Genomic DNA, 23,980 nt, shown 5'->3' on the forward strand with positions numbered 1-23,980 from the left:
TAAATGCACAAGAATGAACTGTTGTGCTTCATACATTTAGGAGATAAACACGCATTACTTCATTTGTAGCCAGCACTCACTAGCTTGCTACCCACGTCAATTCCTGATTCAGAGTTCTGGTTGGTTCTTAATTTATTTCTCAAACTACCATTATATCAAATGTTTACCATGAACCAGGTACTGTTCCTTCCATGCATCTAAACCCTATAACAATTCTGTGAGGAAGGCATTACTATCCCTAGTTTACAAATAAAGAACGGAGACACAGAAGAGTTAAGTCATTCACCCTAATAAGTGGAAAACTGAGATTCAAACTTGGGTCTGCTTGTCCACCCCCAAAGCCTGAGCTCTTCATCGTTGTAGCACACTGCCTTCTAAAACTTCAGAGTTTTTTAAGAGCTGTCCAAGCTACTCTTCTCCTAAATTAAGTTCCTCCCCCTGAATGCCCCAGAAACAACATCTCTCATTGGCTTCCTGGCTTAGTGAAAGCTAAGCTGTCAGCAGGGCTCCCTGGTCATTTAACTTGTTGATTAATCCTGACATTTCTACCACCAAACAAATTCCTCTCTTTTACTTGTGGCTCTCTCTAACTTGCATTCCCTGCTGTGGGTTACTGAGCCTGGACCAAAATATATTCTCTATCCCCCAAATGAACAAGAGATCCAGTTCTCATGTATCTATCAGCTAAATTAAGAAGAGAAAATGAGGTTAACAAATACATGAAAAGCTAATGACACAGAATTAGCAAGGATGAAAGGGAATAAATTCAGGGTAAAGCGCAATTCTATAATTTAACCAAAGATTATCAATTTTTAAACGTGCACTATTTAATAAAATACTGGGGAATAGACCAGACTTATAGCAGTGGTTAACAGCTGAGGAGTTGGGAATGGTGGTAAAGTCAAGCAGCTTTCAATCTTAACCCTTACGTTTATTTTTTTTAATAAGGAGAATGTATTTCTTTTACTTCAGTAGTTCAAAAATAATTATTCTTAAAAACTTAATCAGCTTTAAATTTTGAATTTTAAATTGAAAAATCAGAAACAAACACATGATTAACAACAGGAAATTGGTTAAAAGAGCTAAACATCCACTTATTTGAGGAACTAGTATGCGGGCTTTAAAAAGGTTGTTGTAGAAGAATATTTAATGACATGGAAGGTCATTCATAACACTGTTAAGAAAAAAAGGTGATAAAACAGCAGGCTTAATAACATGAAAAGATATTTACAACATTAAGAGAAAAAAGTGACAAAACTATTACTACATTATTGATTTTTGCATAAAAGACAACCCCTCTCTATATATATTTTTAAATCTGAAAAGTTATACACAAAAATGTTAATAGTGATTGAATAGAAAGAGATAGTTCAATTTTTTTTATTTTTATTTATTGGTACTTTCTGATTTTTCTGTATAAATACGTCTTGGCTTTGCAATTAAAGCAACACTTTGAATAACAAAAACTAAAATACTACTTCAACATCCTCTCCCAAAAAAGAAAGAAAACTGGAGTAGGGCAGACAAGTAGAACTGTTCAAGGGTGCCAATAAATACCTCTATTTCTTTGTTGCTGCCCCAAAGAGAAACTAGAGAAAGGAGAGATGACCACCTGTAGATAAAAGAAATTAGAAGCTAAGGTAAAGGGAGGCAGTAAGAAAGAAAGATTTTAATCAAGTCTAAACTGAGCAATGGCTTATGAGACAGTGCTGAAAATGAGTGATGACAGGCCGATCTGCAAGCATGAGAGATAAAGGAGGAAAGGCCTGTTAAGAGTCTGTGTAACTGAGAATGACGCCACTTACACATAGTGAAGGTATGAGTCAAGGGGTTAAGGAAAGTAGAACAGGTCTGAGGTTCCTCTCTTGCAGAAGAAAAGAATACCTGTTTCTAAAGATGATGCCAACATATTAGTTGCTATTTTATTTTTGTTTGCTAATTTTGTAAAATGACAAGTGGATAGGAATGACAAACTCCAAAATAATAAGCTACTTAGAACAACAGCGACAGTGAATTTCTGAGGTTTTGCAATAAAAATCTAACCTGAGCAAAATCTGTTTCTGAAAAATGGATAATAGAGTAAACTGATGCTTTGCATTAGATGTACAAAGCAGAGTGGTTTCTTTGGACAGGAATTATCTTATTGTACGGAGTTCTGAGAAACAGACACAGAATTCCTATCTCTCTTCTTCCCTTTGCTACTATCAAGCTTTATTGGCCAGGCACAATGACTCACGCCTGTAATCCCAGCACTTTGGGAGGCCGAGGCAAGTGGATCACGGGAGGCCAGGAGTTCGAGACCAACCCGGCCAACATGATGAAATCCTGTTTCCTATGTCTACCGAAAAGAAAAAAAAAAAAGAAAAAGCTTTGTTCAAGTGATTTATACCTTCATTACTTTTATTTTCTACTCTTCTGCCCAATTAGCCCCACTAGTTTAAGTCACATCCCATAGACAAAACTTTTCTCACCTTCACTTCACTGCTTTCTGTGATTCCAACTGTGTCTTTCACTTTGGCATTCTGTCCTACATCCTTTCAAAATATCATTTAGACATTTCATTTCTATTGTCTTCTGCTCTAGGTTCTAAGCACCTAGAGGGTAGGCTGGGTTTTAGCCTTGTTTTGTTTGCCTCATTCACTACAATGCAGTGGAAAACAAATTAATTTTGGAGTCAGATATTAGCACTGTTCAAATTATAAGTTATAAACTGTCAGTGAATGCAAAATAAAGTCTTATGGTAAAGTGATCGTTATCTATTTAAATGTAACAAACAGAAAAAAATTAAAATACTATAGTACACTGCAAGCAGAAGTATAAAGTAACTCCTGCCTTGTAAAATTTCTTTGAGATATATACACACATACACATGTACAAACACATACGTTCAGACACACATACTGGTTTACAAGGCAGAACATATTTCTTATCATGTTAAGTGGCTGATAAAGACCATGGTTACAATGTCCACTCTATGATGTATAAATTCACACTAGACAAAAGTCAGTCAGTCATGTTGTTTAACACTCCCAATGACCTCTACAAGAAAAAACATTCTACTTACAGCCTCTGCAAAAGAAGCGGCCCCAAGGGACCACGTTTTGTGCCGCAGTACATCATGGAAGCCAACCAAAGCTGACTGGAGCAGAGTTCGTTAAGCACCTGGCTAAATGACAATACATGTTCTAGTGACCTATTAAGTGGGGACAAAGTAGCTAAGCCAATATAATCCCCTCTCTCTCAAGGAACTAAACTGGGCAACTAAACTGTGTCACTCACTTTGGCATTTTGGCCTACATCCTTTCAAAAATACATTGGAAGCTGAAAGAGTGACTTGAGGGCAGAACGGGGCTGTTAACACAGCCTCAAGTGTAAGTTACAAGAACTCAGAGGCCTGGCATTGTGACTCATGCCTGTAATCCCAGCACTTTGGGAGGTCAAGGCGAGCAGATAACCTAGGAGTTCGAGACCAGCCTGACCAACATGACAAAACCCTGTCTCTATTAAAAATACAAAAATTAGCCCGGCATGGTGGCGGGCACGTGTAATCCTAGCTCCTCAGGAGGCTAAGGCAGGAGAATCGCTTACCGGAGGTGGACGTTGTAGTGAACTGACATCGTGCCACTGCACTCAAGCCTGGGCAACTATCTCAAAAAAAAAAAAAAAAAGAACTCAGAAACTGAGTATGCCGGAGCTTTCAGGAAAAAGACAAGCATAGTAAAAAGGGAAAATAAGCCAATTCATGAGACGAGAAAAGAGTCCACAGGCAGAGTTGCAGTCACATTATTGGCTGAGCACCTGGGAGAAATATAGTTCCTGCTCTTGCAGAGCCCTAGGTACATGTATTCATTTTTTGAGGTCACTGCAGAGGCTGTTCTAAGTAATCTCAAGACCTTAACCAGCAGCAGCATTTAACATCCTAGCCTCTCAGCTGACTTGTTACAATGTAAAGAATTTGTACTTACCCTCGTGGCATTGTCCTGGGGACTACATAAACTGTATCTGAAATTACCTAACACAATCCTGGTACACAATAAGTCTCCTGCAAATATTTGGTCAGTAATTTAACTGCATGTAAATAAATCAATACTGTGATGATCCCAGAGCTAACAGCTATTCTGCAACTCAGTCTGCTCATTCAGAGACTTTGGACCCATGTGGATATAAGGGCTCCCCGTGGCCCAGGTGGGCACACAACAATCAGACTCCTTTGCACTCCACTACCAGAAGCAGGGTTTCTAACCATGCAAAGTGCAAATTGCTCCATATTTGTATTATTACAGTTGGATAGGATTATTCCCTATAAAGAGGGAAATAATCTGCGATTTTTTTTTTTTTTTTTTTTTTTTTTTTGAGACGGAGTCTCGCTCTGTCACCCAGGGTGGAGTGCAGCGGCCGGATCTCAGCTCACTGCAAGCTCTGCCTCCCAGGTTTACGCCATTCTCCTGCCTCAGCCTCCCAAGTAGCTGGGACTACAGGCGCCCGCCACCTCGCCCGGCTAGTTTTTTGTATTTTTCAGTAGAGACGGGGTTTCACCATGTTAGCCAGGATGGTCTCGATCTCCTGACCTCATGATCCGCCCGTCTCGGCCTCCCAAAGTGCTGGGATTAATCTGCAATTTTATTTTAGTATCAATAATACTTCCTGCTGCAGAAGTTGTCCACTGACTGTATAGTTCTCATCTCCTCAAAATAATAGAAATATAGATTATAAACATCCTAATATTAAGATATTAGAGTACAGGCTAATAATCTAGAGAATCAACAGGCTATATGTGCTCCAGATAAATCCACAAAATTTGAGTAACAAATTTTTAAGAATTTATTCCATATTTAAAGATTCAATAGTAATTTTGAAAGTGACAATATTCTCCAATCATCATGGAGACCAACCACTGTGTGAATGTGGCCCTGAGGAATAGCCCCATCTTTGGACTGAGGAAGGAGACCCCACAAGAGGATACATTAAGCTTAACAGGGCAAATACAAGAATCCCACAGATGAGTCTAAAATCTAAAGTCAGTATGAGAAAGCCTTTCTACGCAGTTATTCAGAACTCCTCAACATCCCTGAGTCTTCTCTTCTATCTAATTATGCTGTATTGCTACAGACTGCTATTATTCTTGAATGTATCCCTTCCACCTCCCCAAAAGAAATAGCTAGTTGAGAATAAGTCCACAATTTAATTTGATTTCACAGTGAGCAACAACTTGGAAGTCATCAGAGAACATGATATACTTAAAAGTACAAGATTGATAAAACCATCACATGAGTGCAGGTAAGAGAAGAGGCCCAAGGATGAGCTCAGGGACCCTTCAACATTTAGAGAACAGAGGAATGAGGAAAAATCCACAAAGGTGATCAAGACGTTCCAGCTGCACTGGCCTTATCCCAACTCCTCTTACCCACCATCACCCTAAAGGGTCTGTGCACATGACATTTTATCTACCTGGGACTCTTCTATCCTGCCACTCCCCAACTGTGCCCCACCAGCTATCATCCTGGACCCTCCAGACGACAGCTCACGTCTGACACCTGCTCTCCACTGGCTGCACCTTACCCAGACAGGTGCTCTTCTCTTGCAGCAGCACCAGTAAGTCCTTCACAGCGTTACCACAATAGTAATTATGCATTTATCTATGGGATGGTTTGATTGCTGACGTCTGTCTTGCCATTCAGGGTGTTTATAAGGACATGAATGCAAGGTGGAGTCTGTTCTTGCTCTATCTCCAAGGCCTGCCATAGAGAGAACTTCATGTGGGGCAGGCCCTTGATGAAGACAATGAATTCATCAACCTCTCTCATTGATTTTCTACTCAATGAAATAAGAAGACCCTCTCTATTTGGACCCTGTTATAGGTTTGCAGTTGAAACATCTGCTTTTGTAGTTATGCCCTTAAGAATTAACTAACCGTGTTTTCATCTCCTCCTACTTTCTTGGAGCACCTGATTTCTGATCTCTGCCTACCCTAGGGCAACTGGCGCATACACCCCCATATCCCAACACTTCATTGTTCTCTCAGAAGAATCAATTTCATAAATATTGGCAGATCTGTCACTCAGTTGTCCTTTAATTACTCAGCTCCAACCAGAGTAGTTCTTTCCTCAATCTCTGCCTATATTATTAGGAGTTATATGAAGTTCCAACACTGCAACAATTCAGATACAGAAAAACTTTTTAAAGTGATATTATCAACATGGAAACTATACTCAATACATAAAAAGCTACACTAAGGTGCTCCTAGTACTTGGAAATAAAGTCAAGAAAAAGATACTCTCCAACTAAAACTGAAAAAACAAAACAAAAATTATAAAAAAAATTTACATGTATATATGTATGTATTTTTCTACAGAGAAAGCCTATGGCTCACAATTTTTATTAGATTCTTAAAGCATGTATGATACTCCCCCAGTAAAGATGGCTAAAATGCACATCCATCCTATGTATTAATGCAGAGTTATAACACTGTAAATCATGTGTCGATACAAAATGATTTATAAGACACAAAGTTCAGAAGAGAAGCAAGCTGTGTAGCATAAATAATCTGTGTATTTACATAAATATGGGTAATCTATATTGTTTCCTTAAATGTATATATGTGGGTTTTCAGAAGAGTATTACCAAATTGAGAGCAGCATATCTATGGAGAAGGAGATAGAGACTGGGATTGCACAAATGACCAAAACAGCCTTTAGTCTTACCTGAAATGTTTCAATTATTCTTCCTGTTCTTTTTTTTTTTTTTTTTTTTTTTTTTGAGATGGGGGTCTCACTATGTTGCCCAGGCTGATCTCAAACTCCTGGGCTCAAGAGATCCTCCTGCCTCAGTCTTCCAAAGTTCTGGGATTACAGACGGGACCCACTGCACCTGGTCCAAAATGTCTGAATTATTCTCTACATGAAGGACACATTATATATGTCTTACATAAGTCAAGTTAATTTTCAGAAACTTTAAGAGAATGCCATAATCTAATTATGCATAAAAAGCAAGACTACACACAGAGCCCAGTCCCTGGCTCAAGCTAAGTAGTCCCCCACCTTTATCTCTCTTAGCTAGAGTAGTAATTCTAATTAGGGTGTTTCTTAGTCCATTTTGGGGTGCTTAAAACAGAATACCTGAACTTGAGTAATTTATGAAGCAAAGGAATTTATTTCCTGCAGTTATAGAGGCTAAGAAGTTCAGGGCTGAGGGGCTACATTTGGTGAGAGCCTTCCTGCCGGTGGGGACACTCTGAAGAGCCTCGAAGTGGTGCAGGGTATCATATGGCAAGGAAGCTGAGCATGCTAACGAGATAGCTCAGGTCTCTCTTCCTCTTCCTATAAAGCCACCTGTTCCCCTCCCATGATAACTCATTAATCCATTAGCCCAGTAATCTGTGACTGTTAATCTATTCATGCAGGCAGAGTCCTCATGATCTAATCACTTCTTAAAGGCTCCACCTCTCAATACTGCTATATTAGGAATTAAATTTTCATGTGAGTTTTAGAGGCGACAAATATCCAAACCATGGGTCTCAGGTCTAGGCACATGGGCCTCTATTTCTATTTACAAGGACACAAGGATTTCAGAAGACCCACAGGCCAACTTAAAAGTGTGGACTAGTATGTGCCTGCAGTTCTAACTGTTTAAACTATATGTAAGCTAAATGGGAGCCAGCTATAAAAAGTGAAAATAATTTTCCATATCTTACACACACACAAAAAAATGGTAAAAGGTTTTAGTCACCATCTAAAGTAAAAAAAAAATAATATTTTGAGACTGCTGCATTGCCAAACTGTAAATGAAAAATCATAAAACTGCAAAAAGTACTATTTTAAGCAACAAGTCACAAACAACTGAAAATTCAGACAAATGTAAAAATTTAGGGAAAAGAATAAGTTTAAATCCATTCAGCATTTCTGCAAACAGAATGACTTTAAGGTATATTACATTTGTTAAGCTCTGATTTGTACTAGAAAATGGTATGTCTTTCACAATAAGCACAGTGTAAATTCTAAAATAAGAAGTCCCATCACATCAAACTACTAAGATGCCAAAGTGTCTGCTATATTTTCAATGGAATAAAATGATATTTATAATAAAATTCCTGCTTTTCAAATCTTCCTTTCTCATCCTGCAATTCCAGAAAGTCTCCCACAGGTACACTATGCATGCCTTAAGAGCTGAGCCCAGAACCAAAGACTGAGGTCTGAATTCTAGATCTCCCTTTGCACTGTTAGCCACACTAAGCACAGAGCTGAAAAATACTTTAATTAAAATACTTTAGTTAAAACACTTTCATTAAAATTAAAATACTTTAGTTAAAATACTTCAATTAAAATTAGAATACTTTAAGAAGTCAAACCATTTCTGACTACAGAGTTCAAAATTTTTAAGCAAACTGAAGAAACATTCCAATGACAAGATTACTGATAAAGCCACATGTCAGCAAGTACAAAAGAAGAGTGCAGTAGAGGATGACTCTATTAGGTGCTGAACAGAGAACACCCTTTCCAAAGGTATCTGGCATTTCAAGGTGATGGAAATTACACAAACACACCCCATGGCAAATAAATGGGGTCAGGGCACAGCTGGCAAGTATGGCTTTGGTTCCATCACTGAACCTAACATAACAAACACTGGTGTTGCAATAGTCATTTCTCAGTACATGCATAGTACATGATCTTGGAGATGTGGAGGGGATATGGAAAAGCAAAAACTCCAGTCAAAATATATCTAAAAGGAAAGACAATAAATACTTCCGGGGTCCTACTAATGAATGAACCCTTGGGAAAACCTGAAGTTCAGCTGACTACACACCTGGCATTAACTGTAACAAGTACACAGTGTTCCATCCCTGACTAATACAATCAATATTTTTCTTCAAACCCACATGCTTTTCCCAGAGATCCAAGAACTGCTGGCTTAATGTTTGTGCTGCTGTTTTGAGTGAGGCACTGGGCGATTTACCTGCATGCAGCAGGGTTTTAGTCTCTGAGCAGAGTTCCAGATAATCTTCAGAGGTCAAAACTTACTTTTCAAAGTCATTGAGGTTTCAAAACCTCAAATCCCTTTCACATATGACCAACCCAAACTGGGAACTATGACCATTAACATTATTTCAGGACAAGGGGGATATTACCACTGACCCCACAGAAATTCAAACCACCATCAGAAAACATTGTAAATACTTCTATGCACATAAACTAGAAAATCTAGAAGAAATGGATAAATTCCTGAACACATATACCCTCCCAAGACTGAACTAAGAAGAAATCATATCCCTGAAGAGATCAATCAGGATTTCTGAAATTGAGGCAGGAATAAACAGCCTACCAGCCAAAAAAAGCCCAGGACCAGGCAGATTCATAGCTAAATTTTACCAGATGTAAAAAGAAGAGCTGGTATCATTCCTACTGAAACTATTTCAAAAAAAAAAAAAAAAAAAAAAAAATGGAGAAGAGGAACTCCTCTCTAACTCATTCTATGAGGCCAGCATCATCCTGATACCAAAACCTGGCAGAGATACAACAACAAAAGAAAAAAAACTTCAAGCCAATATCCGTAATGAACATCATGCAAAAATCCTCAACAAAATGCGGCAAACCAAATCCAGCAGCACATCAAAAAGCTTATCCACCATGATCAAGTAGGCTTTATCCATGGGATGCATGGTTGATTCAACATATGTGATTTGCACACATAAACAGAACTAAAGACAAAAACCACATGATTACCTCAACAGATACAGAGAAGGCATTTGATAAAATTCAACATTGATTCATGTTAAAAAAAAAAAAAGCCCTCAATAAACTAGGTATTGAAGGAAAATACCTCAAAATAATAAAAGCGATATATTACAAACCCATCACGACAACATCATACTAAATGTACAAAAGCTGGAAGCATTCCCCTTGAAAACCAGCACAAGACAAGGATGCCGTCTCTCACCACTCCTATTCAACACAGTTGATATGGTGTGTCTGTGTCCCCACCCAAATCTCATATTGAATTCTCACATGTTGTCGGGGGGATCAGGTGGGAGGTAAGTGAATTAAGGGGGCTGGTCTGTCTTGTGCTGTTCTCATGATAGTGAATAAGTCTCACCAGATCTGATGGTTCTAAAAACGGGAGCTTCCCTGTACAAGCTCTCTCTTTGCCTACTGCCATCCACATAAGACGTGACTTGCTCCTCTTTGCCTTCCACCATGATTGTGAAGCCTCTCCAGACACATGGGACTGTAAGTCCATTGAACCCTTTTTCCTGTATAAATTACCCAGCCTCAGGAATGTCTTTATCAGCAGCATGACAATGGACTAATACAATATTACTAGAAGTCCTAGCCAGGGCAATCTAGGAAGAGAAAGAAAAAGAAAGAAAAAGGGAAGGAAGGAAGGAATGAAAGGAGGAAGGGAGGAAAAAAGGAAGGCAGGAAGGAAGGAAGGGAGGGAGGGAGGGAAGGAGGGAGGGAGGGAGGGAGGAAGGGAGGGAGGGTTCAAATAGTAAGAGAGAAAGTCAAACTATCCCTGTCTGCAGATGACATGATCCTATATATGGAAAACCCCATAGTCTCAGCCCAAAAACTTCTTAAGCTGATAAAAAAAAAACTTTAGCAAAATCTCAGGATACAAAATTGATGTGCACATATCACTAGCATTCCTATACACCAACAACAGTCAAGCCAAGAGCCAAATCAGGAACAAACTGCCATTCACAATTGCCACAAAAAAATAAGATACCTAGGAATACAGCTAATTAGGGAGGTGAAAGATTTCTACAAGAAGTACAAAATACTGCTCAAAGAAATCAGAGATGACATAAACAAATACACAAATATTACATGTTCATGGATAGGAAGAATTAATATCATTAAAATGGCCATACTGCCCAAAGCAATTTACAGATTCAATGCTATTCTAAACTACCACTGAGATTCTTCACAAACTGGAAAAAACCTATTCTCAAATCCATATGGAACCAAAAAAGAGCCCAAATAACCAAAACAATCCTAAGCGAAAGAATAAAGCCAGAGGCATCACATTACCCAACTTCAAACTATACTGCAGGGCTACAGTAACCAAACAGCATGATACTGGTACAAAAACAGACACACAGACCAATGGAACAGAAAAAAGAGCCCAGAAATAAGGCTGCACACCTAAAACTATCTGATCTTCTACAAACCTGACAGATCATAGTTGTAGGTGTGCAGCCTTATTTCTTTAGTCCTAATAGTCTGGTGAGTCTGTGGCTCATTATTCCATTGAGGCTCAGTTAAACAAATGACTATCATTTATTATTCTACCGAGGCCCAACTAAATAAATGCCTCTTACACAGTTATAATTCTCCTTTATTCCTAAATGACAACACTACAGTTAAACCTCTCCCAACACCATAAATGGGGAACCGCCCATCACCTGTAGAATTGAACACTGTCTTACCTGGCATGGTCCAATGAAACCAAAGGAAACATAAACAAACACGCTCAGACAAATTACACTACAGACTGAAGGCTTAAAGATCTTATGTAACAACCATAAATTACTGCAAATTGCTGCACTTCTAAAGTATTTGGCATCATGGATGCTTCTTACAGTCAACTGATAAGGACAGTTTCACCATCCCAGGAGGCAGGCAGGTGTTTGCAATAAAGAGATTTTTTAGAAAATAAAACAATCAACACTAGCTACTGCACATGTGCACTCACTCCCTACCCTCCTTAGCAGGAAGTGAAAGTATATGCCAAACTGAGACCTAACTCACTGCCAGAAAACCCCTTGTTCTATTCTTTCTAGGATTAAGACTCGACTTTAAGAAGTGTTTTGTGTTAAAACGTTACACGCAAAATTAGACAGGGGCTACCTTACTATTTTGATCATTAAAAGTTAAGGATGGAAGAATAATTTTATATATATATATATATATATATGTATGAATGATGCTAGGTTTAATATGTATATAAAATACTAGGTTTAATACTAAGTATTATGTATTTAATACTATTAGTATTTTATATATTTTATATATATTTTATATTTTTTATAAATATTTTTATTTTATTTTATATATTTTATATTTTATTTTATTTTATATATTTTATATATATATAATTATATATATATTTTATATTTTATATATTTTTATATATAAAATTTTATATATATAAAAATATATTTTATATTTTATATATTTTTATATATAAAATTTTATATATATAAAAATATATTTTATATTTTATATATTTTTATATATAAAATTTTATATATAAATATATTTTATATTTTATATACTAAGTATTAAACCTAGTATTAATACTAAGTATTAGTATTAGTAATATTACTATTACTATAGTATTATTACTATATATTAATACTTACTATTAAACCTAGTATTTTATATACATATAAAACACTATATATATATAAAAACACCAGGTATATACATATAAAACACTAGGTGTATACATATACACACTAGGTTTAAACCTAGTACTTTATACATATTTATATATAAAACCTAGTATTTAATATACAGATAATACTAGGTTTAATACATATATTATACTAGGTATTTATATATATAGACCTCCAACTCTATATATACACCCACATATATATTTATATATCAAAGCTGAATATATATATTAAAGTTGAAAGTCTTCTGAGACCTGCCCTAAACACTGCAGCTTCACCATCAGGAGGGGTCAGATGGAGAAATGGAGGTGCTGATCACTTATGAGAAACATCCTGACATTGTTAATGATTTACAAAGCCTCCTCTCTTTAGGGTCCTAAATACCACTTGAAAATTTAGTAGTGGATGAGCTTCTAAAAAGGTAATGACTGCTTTCTGGTGTTAAAATATCTACTTTCCTAAAAGCCAGAACTGGTTGTATCTTTCTGGTGGACAGAAAACCCGCATGAGAAGGGCAAAAGAGAACGTCAGGGATAGTGATAAAGTTATCTCTGGGGAGGTAGGAAGGAGAAAAGAACTGGAAAGGAAGGAGGAGTTCGCTGTAATAGTCTAAAAAAATAGAAAATGAAGCAAATATGTTAAAATATTAACATTTATTCAATCTGAGTGATAGGTACACAGAAATTGATTACCTTTATTTATCTTTTAATTTTTCTACAGGTTTAAAGCACTTTATAACAAAAAGAAATTAAAGTAAAATTTAAGTGAAGACACGAAAGGCACAAAGAAATGCAGACTGGTGCCTAAGAAATGCTAAGTGGCAAAGTCCAATCATGCTGCTTTCATTAAATGTAATTGCCAAGCAACACAATAAATACACATAAGCCTCCCGGGAACACTAAACTCCAAGATAACATACACTAAAGTCAGAACTCACTTTATAGTTTTACATTTTATTACAAGATAGTTCTATGATATCCGTATCGTTTACATATCATTTACAAAAGACACAACATTCATTTTTTTGCCAAACAAAATGCAAGTCCATAAACGAAGTTGAACTGAAGGATATGCACTATTATTTAATTGTATGTACATTTGCTCATCTATATGAAAGCCAAACTCCAGGAGGCACAAATATGGCAGCCTGTTTCTTGGGCTAAAGCTAAGTGGGATCAGGGTGTAACTGACATAAAAATCCACATTTCTTTTTAGCATTCTTTCGGAGACCAACAGCAGGATTTAGGCCTATGCTAACAAACACAGCTGCTGCCACAAAGAGGAAACAAAAAATCCACAGCCTTCTTTCTTCTCCTGAATCCTCTACCAAATGGTCCATACCAACAACTGAATGAACTGAATGACAGCCATTTAGAGCCGACAAGGCCTCAATGGACCTTGTCACCAGTTTTTCCACATACCTGTTTTGGGATACACATATCATGAGATCATTAGATTAGGGTATAAGGCTGCTAATTAATACACCAATTCTGTGGTTCGCTTTGACCACCTAACCACATGCAAAATTTCAAAAAATATCACAGAATTTACAAACTGTTAGCATAGAGGTCAAATCTGAATACTTTATTGGACACACAACATTTCTTTAAAATTTGAGTTGGGAAAATACTCATAAAAGTCTGGATTTGTATATTCTCTTTTCTAATTATCAGAACATCTGGTCACAGTGAGCCCCTGCGCTCACCTGGTTTGAGCTAAGTAGTAGCTGCTCAATTTATATAAGGCCTGTTCACCACAGCTCCCACCACTCCCTATCACCTACATAAACCAGCATCATGTATTCATTCTACTTGCCCTGCCACTGTGGGTATTTTAATTTTGGGTATAATCATAAGGGTGCTATACCTCAGAGGCCCTGGAAATGAACAGATTCTCCTAAGAACAAAATCAGGAGGTGGGAACAAGACAGGGAGAAAGCGCTTGGTGTATTGAATTTTGAATTCCAATACAGGTGAGAAGAGGGAAGGTAAAGCTTGAGGCAGAAGTTGTCTCCCACCATTTACATATGCACATTCCCACAGCCCTGGCTATACAGCACCAACATTAACAACTCCTTTTCTTACACTGGTGTTTTCCCTAAATGCACAAGATTCCTGATTCTGAACACTTCTGTCACCTCTGCTCTGATATTGCCTAAGGACTCATGGAGGTGTATGGCTTGTTTTTGATGCAAAGCTCCCCCGAACCAAGCCAGTCACGGGAATTCCTTTCTACTTGCTAATTCACCAGATATTCACAAATGCTGTGCCCAAACTCTTATCAAGTAAACTAAGCATCAAACTGTGACATTTGGTAAGCCATGAACAAAAAAATATACAGTTAAAAAGCAAAAGGTGTCTGATGCAGAGAGGAGAAATTACTCATCAACACAAAATTAAGTGTCAGAGACAAGCACACAAAAAAGGCACAGAGGGAGATGGAACAGAATACCATTCATTAATCAGCTTTAAGAATATATAAACATTTCTATATCAAATTAAATTTCCAAGGAAGGGCTAGATGCAGTGGCTCATGCCTGCAATCCCAGCACTTTGGGAGACTGAGGCTGGTGGATCACTTGAGGGCAGGAGTTCAAGACCAGCCTGGCCAACACGGTGAAATCCTATCTCTACTAAAAATATAAAAAGTAGCTGGGTGTGGTGGAACATGCCTGTAGTCCCAGTTACTCAAGAGGAGGCCGAGGCAGGAGAATCACATGAACCTAGGAGACTGCAGTGAGCCGAGATCGTGCCACTGTACTCTAGCCTGGGCAACAGAACAAGATCCTGTCTCAAAAAAAAAAAAAAAAAATTTCAAAGGAAGAACTGTAACTAGCTCTCTATTGTGCAGAGATACATATACAGGTACATACATACATGTACATATACATGCATACATACACAAACACACACGCGCATATATATAGTCATAATTATGACAAAGTGCAGGTTATGCTAGTACTATACTTACACTATACTATATTTAACAAAAAGAGAGACCTCGTAGAGTTTCCAGAGTTCACAGTACATCAATCTCATAGCACTTTATTTTATCAAACCTCATTTTCCTGACCAGAAGTGTCAAAGTTCACGTTCTCATTAGTGCCGGCAGAGTTCCGAGAAACATTTCGCAATCTAAAAAGAGTCTTTCTCTTTACAGTTACAGTATCACTGGCAGAAAAGAACAAAAGCCAAATCCACACATAATTTCCACAACTTGTTTTTTTCCTACCACAGATAGACAAGAAGGTAAACACTCACTGCAGAGAGCTGGCTCCATGTGGATCTCAATGGCTTATGGTGAATCACAATTTTTTCATCTGACTTCTGTTCTTTGGGCTCCAACTCTTCATCAGAATCAATGTCAAGGGCCTTTTCCTTGTAGTTTTGATACAGGACAGCATTTTCTGCAAGAAAACAAGGTCTATGTGTCACTAATTGTTCTCAATCATTATGTTACTTGTTCTAAATAAACATCATATGTACCCAAAGTTTGGCCTCCAATTTTATAAACAACAGAGAGACAAACAAGATTTAGTCCCTGAAGAATAATTACAGAAAAGTGATTTTCTCATTCACATAGCTCTATCTCAAACTCAAGTGCAGGGGAGGGGGAGGAGTCCATACAGAGAATGCCAACGGAAGCAAAGTTTCCATGTTTCTGTCCACTACTCATGAAGGACAGTCAGGCCTATTAAATCACTGTAATTTAGGTTAAATTACATCCTACCTTTTATTTCAGGTCCGTCACCATTCATTTATCTATTTAATAAACACTTATTGTATATCTATGATATGCCAAGGGCTGAAAGTAAAATGGAAAACAAAAGAAAGACACCCCTCATGTTTCAAGAGCTCTCATGTCCTCACCCACCTCTCATGAGCTAACAGTTTAATAAGAAAAACTGTCAAATTCACTCATGCATTTATTCATTCAACTGTTACTTAGAAAATACCTACACCTACTAAGAACCTAGTAGGTTGTCCCACAAGAAGCAACAGCTTAGCACCTGTTATTCTACAATAATAGAAACAAAATAAAAATCTCAATCTTCAGGAGCTGATACTAAAGCATGAGAGAACTGCAATAAACAAGCAAGCAACTTTGATAGTATTTTGATGCTGATAAGTGTCATGAAGAAACATGAAACAGGGAAGGGGGGTAGAAAGTGCTGCGAGGAGGGCATGTAGATTTTAAGCAGGGTAGTTTAGGAAGTCCTCACTGGGGTGAAAATTAAGTAGAGACATAGAAGAGGTGAGAAAGTGAGCCACCTGTATCAAAACTACAACGAAAAGGCCCTTGATGTTGACTCTGATGAAGAACTGGTGCCCAAACAGCATCTCACTGGGGGCACAGCAAGTATAAAGCCTTGGGGCATGAGTCTACTTGGTATGTGTGTATGTATCAAGAGCAGCAAGGACAACTGCATGGCTGAAGTACCAAGAAAATGGGCAGAAAGTACAGAAGATGGGAGATGAAGCCTGGCATCGTGGCTCACACCTGTAGTCTCAGCACTTTGGGAGGCTGAGGCGGGCAGATCACTTGAGGTCAGGAGTTCGAGACCAGCCTGGGCAACATAGAGAGACCTCGCCTCTATCAAAAATACAACAAATTAGCTGAGTGTGGTGGTGTTCCCCTGTGGTCCCAGGTACTCGGGAGGCTGAGGCAGGAGAATAGCCTGAACCTGGGAAGCAGAGGTTGCAATGAACTAAGATCACGCCACTGCACTCCAGACTGGACCCCATCTCAAAAAAAAAAAAAAAAAAAAAAAGAAGAAGAAGAAGAAGAAGATAGAAGATAGGAGTTGAGGGTGATCAGAGGGCTTTTAGAAATTTTTTTTTTTAAATTTCTAGGTCATTATATTTGAGAAGAAATGAGACGATACACAGAAACAGCTCCTTATAAAAGGAAATAACATAAAACTAGTTATAATGAAGTAGGGTCTTGCCTCAGCCATTAAAGGACTTTGATTTTTACTCAAAATGTGATGGGAAGTCACTATAGGTTTGAGGACATAATGATCTTACACAAATACATGCTTACAAACTGAAGGATTTATATACAGGTACGAACAGACTTTCAGTAGGGTGTGATGTAGTGTGGCAGTCAGGTATTTGGTCAATGAGGAAAGTCTAAGGTCTGAAAGCTGAGAAGCTACAGAGCTAAAGGAAAAGCATACACAAAAGCTATAATGGGAACATAAGAGGAAACATAATACAGTCACGCACTGCATAACACTGTTTTGATCAATGACAAACCATATTTACAACGGTGGTCCCATATGTTATAAAGGAGCTAAAAAATTCCTATCACCTAGTCATCTTAATGTTGTAGTGTACCACATTACTCACACGTCTATGGTAATGCTGGTGTAAACAAACCGACTGCACTGCCAAAAATACAAAAGTATAGCACATACAATTATGTACAGTTCATGATACTTGATAATGATAATAAACTATGTTACTGGTTTATGTATTTACTATACCATACTTTTTATCATTATTTTAGAGTGTACTCCTACTTACTAAAAAAAAAAAAAAAAAAAGTTAACTGTGAACCAGCGTCAGGCAGGTCCTTTAGGAGGTATTCCAGAAGACATTGTTATCATGGAAGATGAAAACCCCATGCATGTTATTGCCCCTGAAGACCTTCTTGTGGGACATGATATTGAGATGGAGGACAGTGATATTGATGATTCTGACCCTCTGCAGGCCTAGGCTAATCCATGTGTTTAGTTTCAACAAAAGAATTTCAAAAGTAAAAATAAAAATTTTTTACAATAAGAAAATGCTTACAAAATAGGTATATAAAGAAATAAAAATATTTCTGTACAGCTGTACAGTGCATTTGTGTTTTAAGCTGTGTTAAAACTAGAGTTTAAAAGTTTCAAAAATTTTTAAATTTTACAAAATAAGTTACAGTAAGCTAAAGTTAATTTATTATTGAAGAAAAAAAGTTTTTTAGTAAATTTAATGTAGCTTACGTGTACACTACTTATGAAGTCTACAATAGTGTACGGTAATGTTCTAGGCCTTCCCATTCACTCACTACTCATTCACTGACTCACCCAGAGCCACTTTCAGTACTGCTAGCTCCATTCACGTTAAGAGTCCTATAGAAGAGTACCATTTTTAATTTTTTACATCGTATTTTTACTGTACTTTTTCTGTTTAGATACACACATATCATTGTGTTACAACTACCTACAGTATTCAGTACAGTAACACGCTGTACAGGTTTGGCTGTACCATATGTCCTAGGCTATACCATCTGGTTTGTGTAAGTACGCTCTATGATGTCTGCACAACAACAAAATTGCCCAAGGATGTATTTCTCAGGACGTATCCTCATCATTAAGTGATACACTGCTATATCTTAAAAGAACTAGGGAGAGTCAATGTGGTTAAAGCTTGGGTATGTTTAGTGGCCACATTGTACAAGGTGAGTTTAGAGAAATAAGCCAGACAGTCCAAATCAACAAAATACTTGTAGGCAATGCTAAAAACTGGATTTTACCCTGCATACAAAAGGACTGAGTTTCTTTCACACTGTCATGATAGCATCTCTTTCCTGAACATAATGGGACTCCATGAAAAGGGAAGACTTGCTTAGAGTAGAGAACAAAACATTGACTACCTAGAAGACTAAGAAGCTATTGGGGTAGTCAATGAAAGATGATGGAGGTTTGAGCTATATAACAAAGAACAGACTGGTGAAAGATTAGATATGGGGGCAGAGAGAAGGAGGTGTTAAGGATGTTTCCTAGGTCTGCAGGCCTCACAACCAGAAAGTAGGAGATGGGAACACCAGAAGAGATTCAGGTTTAGTGGGGAATATTATGAGTTTGGTTTGGGGCATTTTGAGTTTGAATTGCCTTTCCCATCTACCAAAACCAGCAAGCATCTACCCCTTTTCTCATCAACTATAGGTTATTCTGTATGCACTATGACTAAAGTAACACTATGCAAGATTTTACTGGTCTCTGATTGTCATGCTATGTAAAGCAGATTACGAGGGTCAAGACTGAGTCTCCCCTAGTCTTTAAAGCACTAAGTAGTTGGCACAAAGTATATGCATAACATCGCTGATAGATTTCTCATTTTCACAACAACATAGGCAACATTATTATTAATCTCATTTCACACATGAGGTGGCTCAGTGAGGGCCCAGTTATATAAAGAGTTTTTCTCAGTATCACTCAACTGATGAATAGGAGCAGGTCTGCCTGGCTCTATCTAATATCACAGATTCTCACCATTTGGCCATACTGCTTCCCTAGTTATATTCTTGTTAATCATTAACTGTTAAGAATCCTGCATTCCTCGTGTACATATATATGTGTGAAAAAAATTTCTAGGTCATTATATTTGAGAAGAAACGAGAGGATACACAGAAACAACTCCTTATAAAAGGAAATAATGTAAAACTAGTTATAATGAAGTCTAGTCTCTGACTTTAAAAAAAATCTAAAAATTTTAAACTCTCTTAGGCAAAGGTCACAAAATAAATACCAAATTCCAGGGAATGTAAAGCATCTCCTTAGGTAAATATTAGGTAGATGCTGTTCACTTCATAGAGTGCTATAAGCAGCAGCAAATGGGACTAAGAACTAGATCTGTGTCCTACTATTGGCTGTGTAACTAGGTGTGACAGTAGACAAGTTGCCAAACCTCTCAGATCTTCTGGTTTCTTCAACTATAAAATTAGGGAGATGAACTTATTCCAACCAGCTAAATACTATATCTGGATTTCCTAAGATTGGTGCAGTGAATGAATTTTTATAGATGAGTCATTTTTAAATGTTCCAGTAGGAAACTCATCTTTATAAAAATTATATAGGGAATTATTTGATAATCACCTAAGGCTACGTATTTTATAACTCTGGGAGTTTGCACATTTGCTTGACTTATAGAGGAGCATCCCCTTCTTCATTATTCTTCAAAGGTTGGAAAATCTTCACACTTCAAAACATGACAAAAAGTAACTACCCTCACTACCACCATGACCCTCCAGCCCAACAAGTGCTACAGCTGGGACTGCTCCCTTCATGCTCTTCCAGTTGGCTGACACTTGACCCATCTATTTACAGAAAGTCCATTAATCTAATTAGGGTTTGAATACCTGGTTGAAGCTGCTTTTGTTTTTGAGATCCTTAATAAAAATACTACATGGGTTGCAAAGTCTTGAGAACATGTTTCTGTCAGTCAGGAGAGTTAGATTTCCCCCAAAGCTGAAACTTAACAAGGAAACAGGAAATCAGAAAAGATAATAAAATGTGGAAATATGGGCAGAATACTAAGTCAAAGGAAATGTGACTTAAAGAAATATGACTTCAGATCTAAATGCCAAAATCAGAATTTTTAACTAAAAAGCTAGAGCTTGGTCTTACTCTTTCTCTGTTTCCTGAGGGACATGGGGATGGAGCCAAGGTAGAGAAGAATTAAAAATCCCAGGACATTGACTGAAAAAGTTATCAGCCTATAAAAAATGCCATTAACTATATTCACCATTAGCATTACTAGGTAAAAAGTTAGCTTAATGAGAAGCTTTGGACTGTATAATTTGGGAAGAAGTTGGACATATTTCTCATCTTAAGCATTTTTGTTATTGCAGTTGGATTTCAACTTATAATTGGTATTCCACATTGAAACAGCAATAAAAGTTTTGAAAATTAAATGCTTACCTTCCCCATCAAATGTTCCTTGTCCTTTCAGCATTTTTTTCTAAGAGACAAAAAAAAAAAAAGCAAAAAAAAAAAAAAAAAAAGGAAAAGCAAACTATGTATGAATGAGCCAAATACAAAATACAGCTATTTTAAGTACCTTTTTTTTTTTTTTGTCATTACATTAATTAGATTTCCAAGAGCACACAGAAGCTGAGCTCTGGAGGAGTTCACCCATTTGATAACTACAATTCACTGAAACAATGAAATAAAATGTACAAGGTCTCCCATACCCTGTCAAAACGGACTGAGAATCCTCAAATAACTAGCAGGTCAGCTCATTTTACTACTCGTGATTCACCATCACTGTTAAATTGAACTTTGCTATACTTGCAGAGTTGGAAAAAACACATAAAATGTTATGTAATTTCTTTAAGACCATGGGCTCTAAAATAAAACAGGCTTGCTTGTGTTTTGCATATGTGACATTTATATAGACTGGTTCCAGTGCTCTGATTAACCAAGAAAAAATGTGGCTGCCAAAAAGAATCTCTGCCCTATTGCTGAGATCTGTCTTGTTTCTGTGGAAGGCAGCATACACTCCAAAATATCCCTCTTCAGTTTTCCCTGTTTCTGGCAATATTTTAATAAGTGCAGCTAATGGGACAATACAGGGGAGCAATACCACACAGTGTCACCCTAACCTGAAGTTTTCAGCTGCCAATTTGTTAAATGCACTCAAGGATGAATGGGCATACAACGGGAATAAAACACAACCATAGGCCATGGTGACAAAAACAAGCAACAAAAAAGATGACAAAATATTTGTGTCTTTTGTGATCCTGGCAGTTGATTTGCAAATTCACATTCTACCTGAATGACATCAAGTGTGTAGTAACCACTCAAAAAACAATTCAGTAAGTAAAAGCAAAAAAATAATCAACAGGCTCAAATAGGAATCAGCATTTTTCTGAATCAGCTGTGATAACAACTACCATTGACTGAAACCTCTGAGCAAACTCCAGACAACTTGACTGCAGAGTGCGGGTCTGAGCATGCTCCTCCCCCTTTCAGCTATCTCTTTTAAAAGTGGTCAAGACTCACTCAGCCAATAATCTGCCATATTTCACTCTTGTCCCCCCAATTCTGCCTGAGCTTAGAAATTTAAAGGTGATGAATTTCACTTCTTCCAACAAAGCTGCACTAAACTCGGCTGTGCCGGCCAGCATCAAAGCGGCCAAGAGCTGGATGTACACTAGTAATCAACAGCAAAACACAGAATTAAAAGGGAATGACTTCTTCGGGTTTCCTCTATGCTCCTCCTCCCTACCCCCCAACACATTTACTTTTGGCTTAGTGAATGGCGTGTCACACTCCTGCCCACTTTTACCTTTATCCTTCCCAGACTGGAAAACTTCTCCTTGTCTTCCATCACTGCTTTCAGAACAGGCTGAGACATTCTGTTCTTCTTCTTCGAACTGGTAGGACTGTCAAAATCAAAGCCACTGACCACTGCCCTGCGATAAGACGTGGACCGCAAGCCTCTCCGCAGAGACCCTGGGCTATCCACGTCGTTATCGAACTCACTCTCCTCCCCTGCGTGACCCAGAGGTCCTCCTAGGCCCTCCACCATGCTGCGCACCTTGAGGAGTCTCTTGTGGGGCTCCACATTCTGATTGTTGGATTTACTTATTTTAATTTCCGAGGCCAGACTCTTTGGAATGATCTGCTGCTTCCCCACTTTGAGGGCGGCGGGGCTGTTTGTACTCAAAACCACGGAAGGATTCTCGAGGAGCTCGTTCTCCTGGGAGGGGAGCCTTTGGAGGGGAAGTTTTTGTTCTGAAGAACTTTTCTGGGGCGCAGGAGAGAGCCCCCGTTCGGGGTCCTTAGCCTTCTGGCCGGACTGCGAACCCGACCCAGGAGAATCGTTATTAGCGGCAAGGCCATTTGCAGTGGGCGAAGGCACCGGGCTGGCATTCAACCCAGTCGGGTCCTCTTCGGGGGTGCAGGGGGCGGGCGCGTTAGGAGTCCGCGGGGAGCGCAGAACCGGCGGCGGCGGCGCAGGCAAGGTCACCGGGCCGTTTGCTGGGGATTTCGGGGAGCCTCCCGGCACCGCTTTGGGGAGCTTGGGTGACTTGGGCCGTCGAAGTCGAGGAGAGGCAGCCCTGTACTCCGGGGATGCCGTCCCACCATTGGCCACCGCTCTCCGCTGGGCTCCCAGAAGCAGAGGGCTCCTATGTACCGTCCTGCTGTCCGAGTCGGTGGGCACCTGGGCGAGAGTCTGCGCTGCGGGGAGCGTCCCTCGGTCCTCCACCGGAAAATCCGTAATTAGCAACCCGTTGGGGCTCTGGTAGGACTGGGGCCTCGGCTTGCTCCGGCCCAGCAGCTGGGGCTGAGGAATCGACCGCCTCCGCCACAAAGGGGTTATGCTGTTGCTAGAAAAATCCACTTCGCTCTCGCCGTCCATAGCCGGGCCTCGAAGTCAGCCCCGGTAGGAGCAACACCGGGTCAGTCTTGCCTAAAGAGGAAAGAAGTTAGGAAACTGTGCCTGCGGATAGGCGGGGACGCCTGGCCGACTCGCGTGCTCCGAGTCCCGCGGTCCCCCTGCTGCTGCGCAGGACACGACTGCACCACACTTACCCGCCCTTTCTCGGGCAAAAACTGCACCACTGCGGTGCGCGGTCCCAGGCAGAAATCTGGGGTGCCGCCCAAATGGATTAATCCAATCAACTCCGCGTCCCTCCCACGCCAAAAGACCACCCGCACCAAACGAGCCCGCCACCAATTCACTGAGTGCAAGCCGAGGCACAAGAAACTTGGGACGAGTTCAGCTTTCTTGGGAAACTCGCCGCGGGACGCTCCCTTCTGTCGCCATCCAGCCTCCCGCCCTCATCGTGGGTACCCTCGTGCTCCAGATGCGC

At 38.9% G+C, this 23,980-nt stretch overlaps 1 protein-coding gene across 1 annotated transcript in view; it reads right to left on the minus strand.

Moving 5' to 3' along the window:
* The window catches only part of ARHGEF26 (Rho guanine nucleotide exchange factor 26), a 143,780-nt gene that overhangs the window by 119,651 nt on the left and 149 nt on the right, over positions 1–23,980 (minus strand). The window contains exons 2-4 of the mRNA XM_008008663.3: positions 22,450–23,577; positions 21,081–21,120; positions 15,655–15,800 (exon numbers count right to left, since the gene is read on the minus strand). Of these exons, the coding sequence (XP_008006854.3) occupies positions 15,655–15,800; positions 21,081–21,120; positions 22,450–23,526 (1,263 nt within the window). The 5' untranslated portion in view covers positions 23,527–23,577. The remainder of the gene's footprint in view (positions 1–15,654; positions 15,801–21,080; positions 21,121–22,449; positions 23,578–23,980) is intronic.

Source organism: Chlorocebus sabaeus, chromosome 15, assembly GCF_047675955.1.
Source record: "Chlorocebus sabaeus isolate Y175 chromosome 15, mChlSab1.0.hap1, whole genome shotgun sequence".
In the NCBI taxonomy this organism is placed as follows: domain Eukaryota; kingdom Metazoa; phylum Chordata; class Mammalia; order Primates; family Cercopithecidae; genus Chlorocebus; species Chlorocebus sabaeus.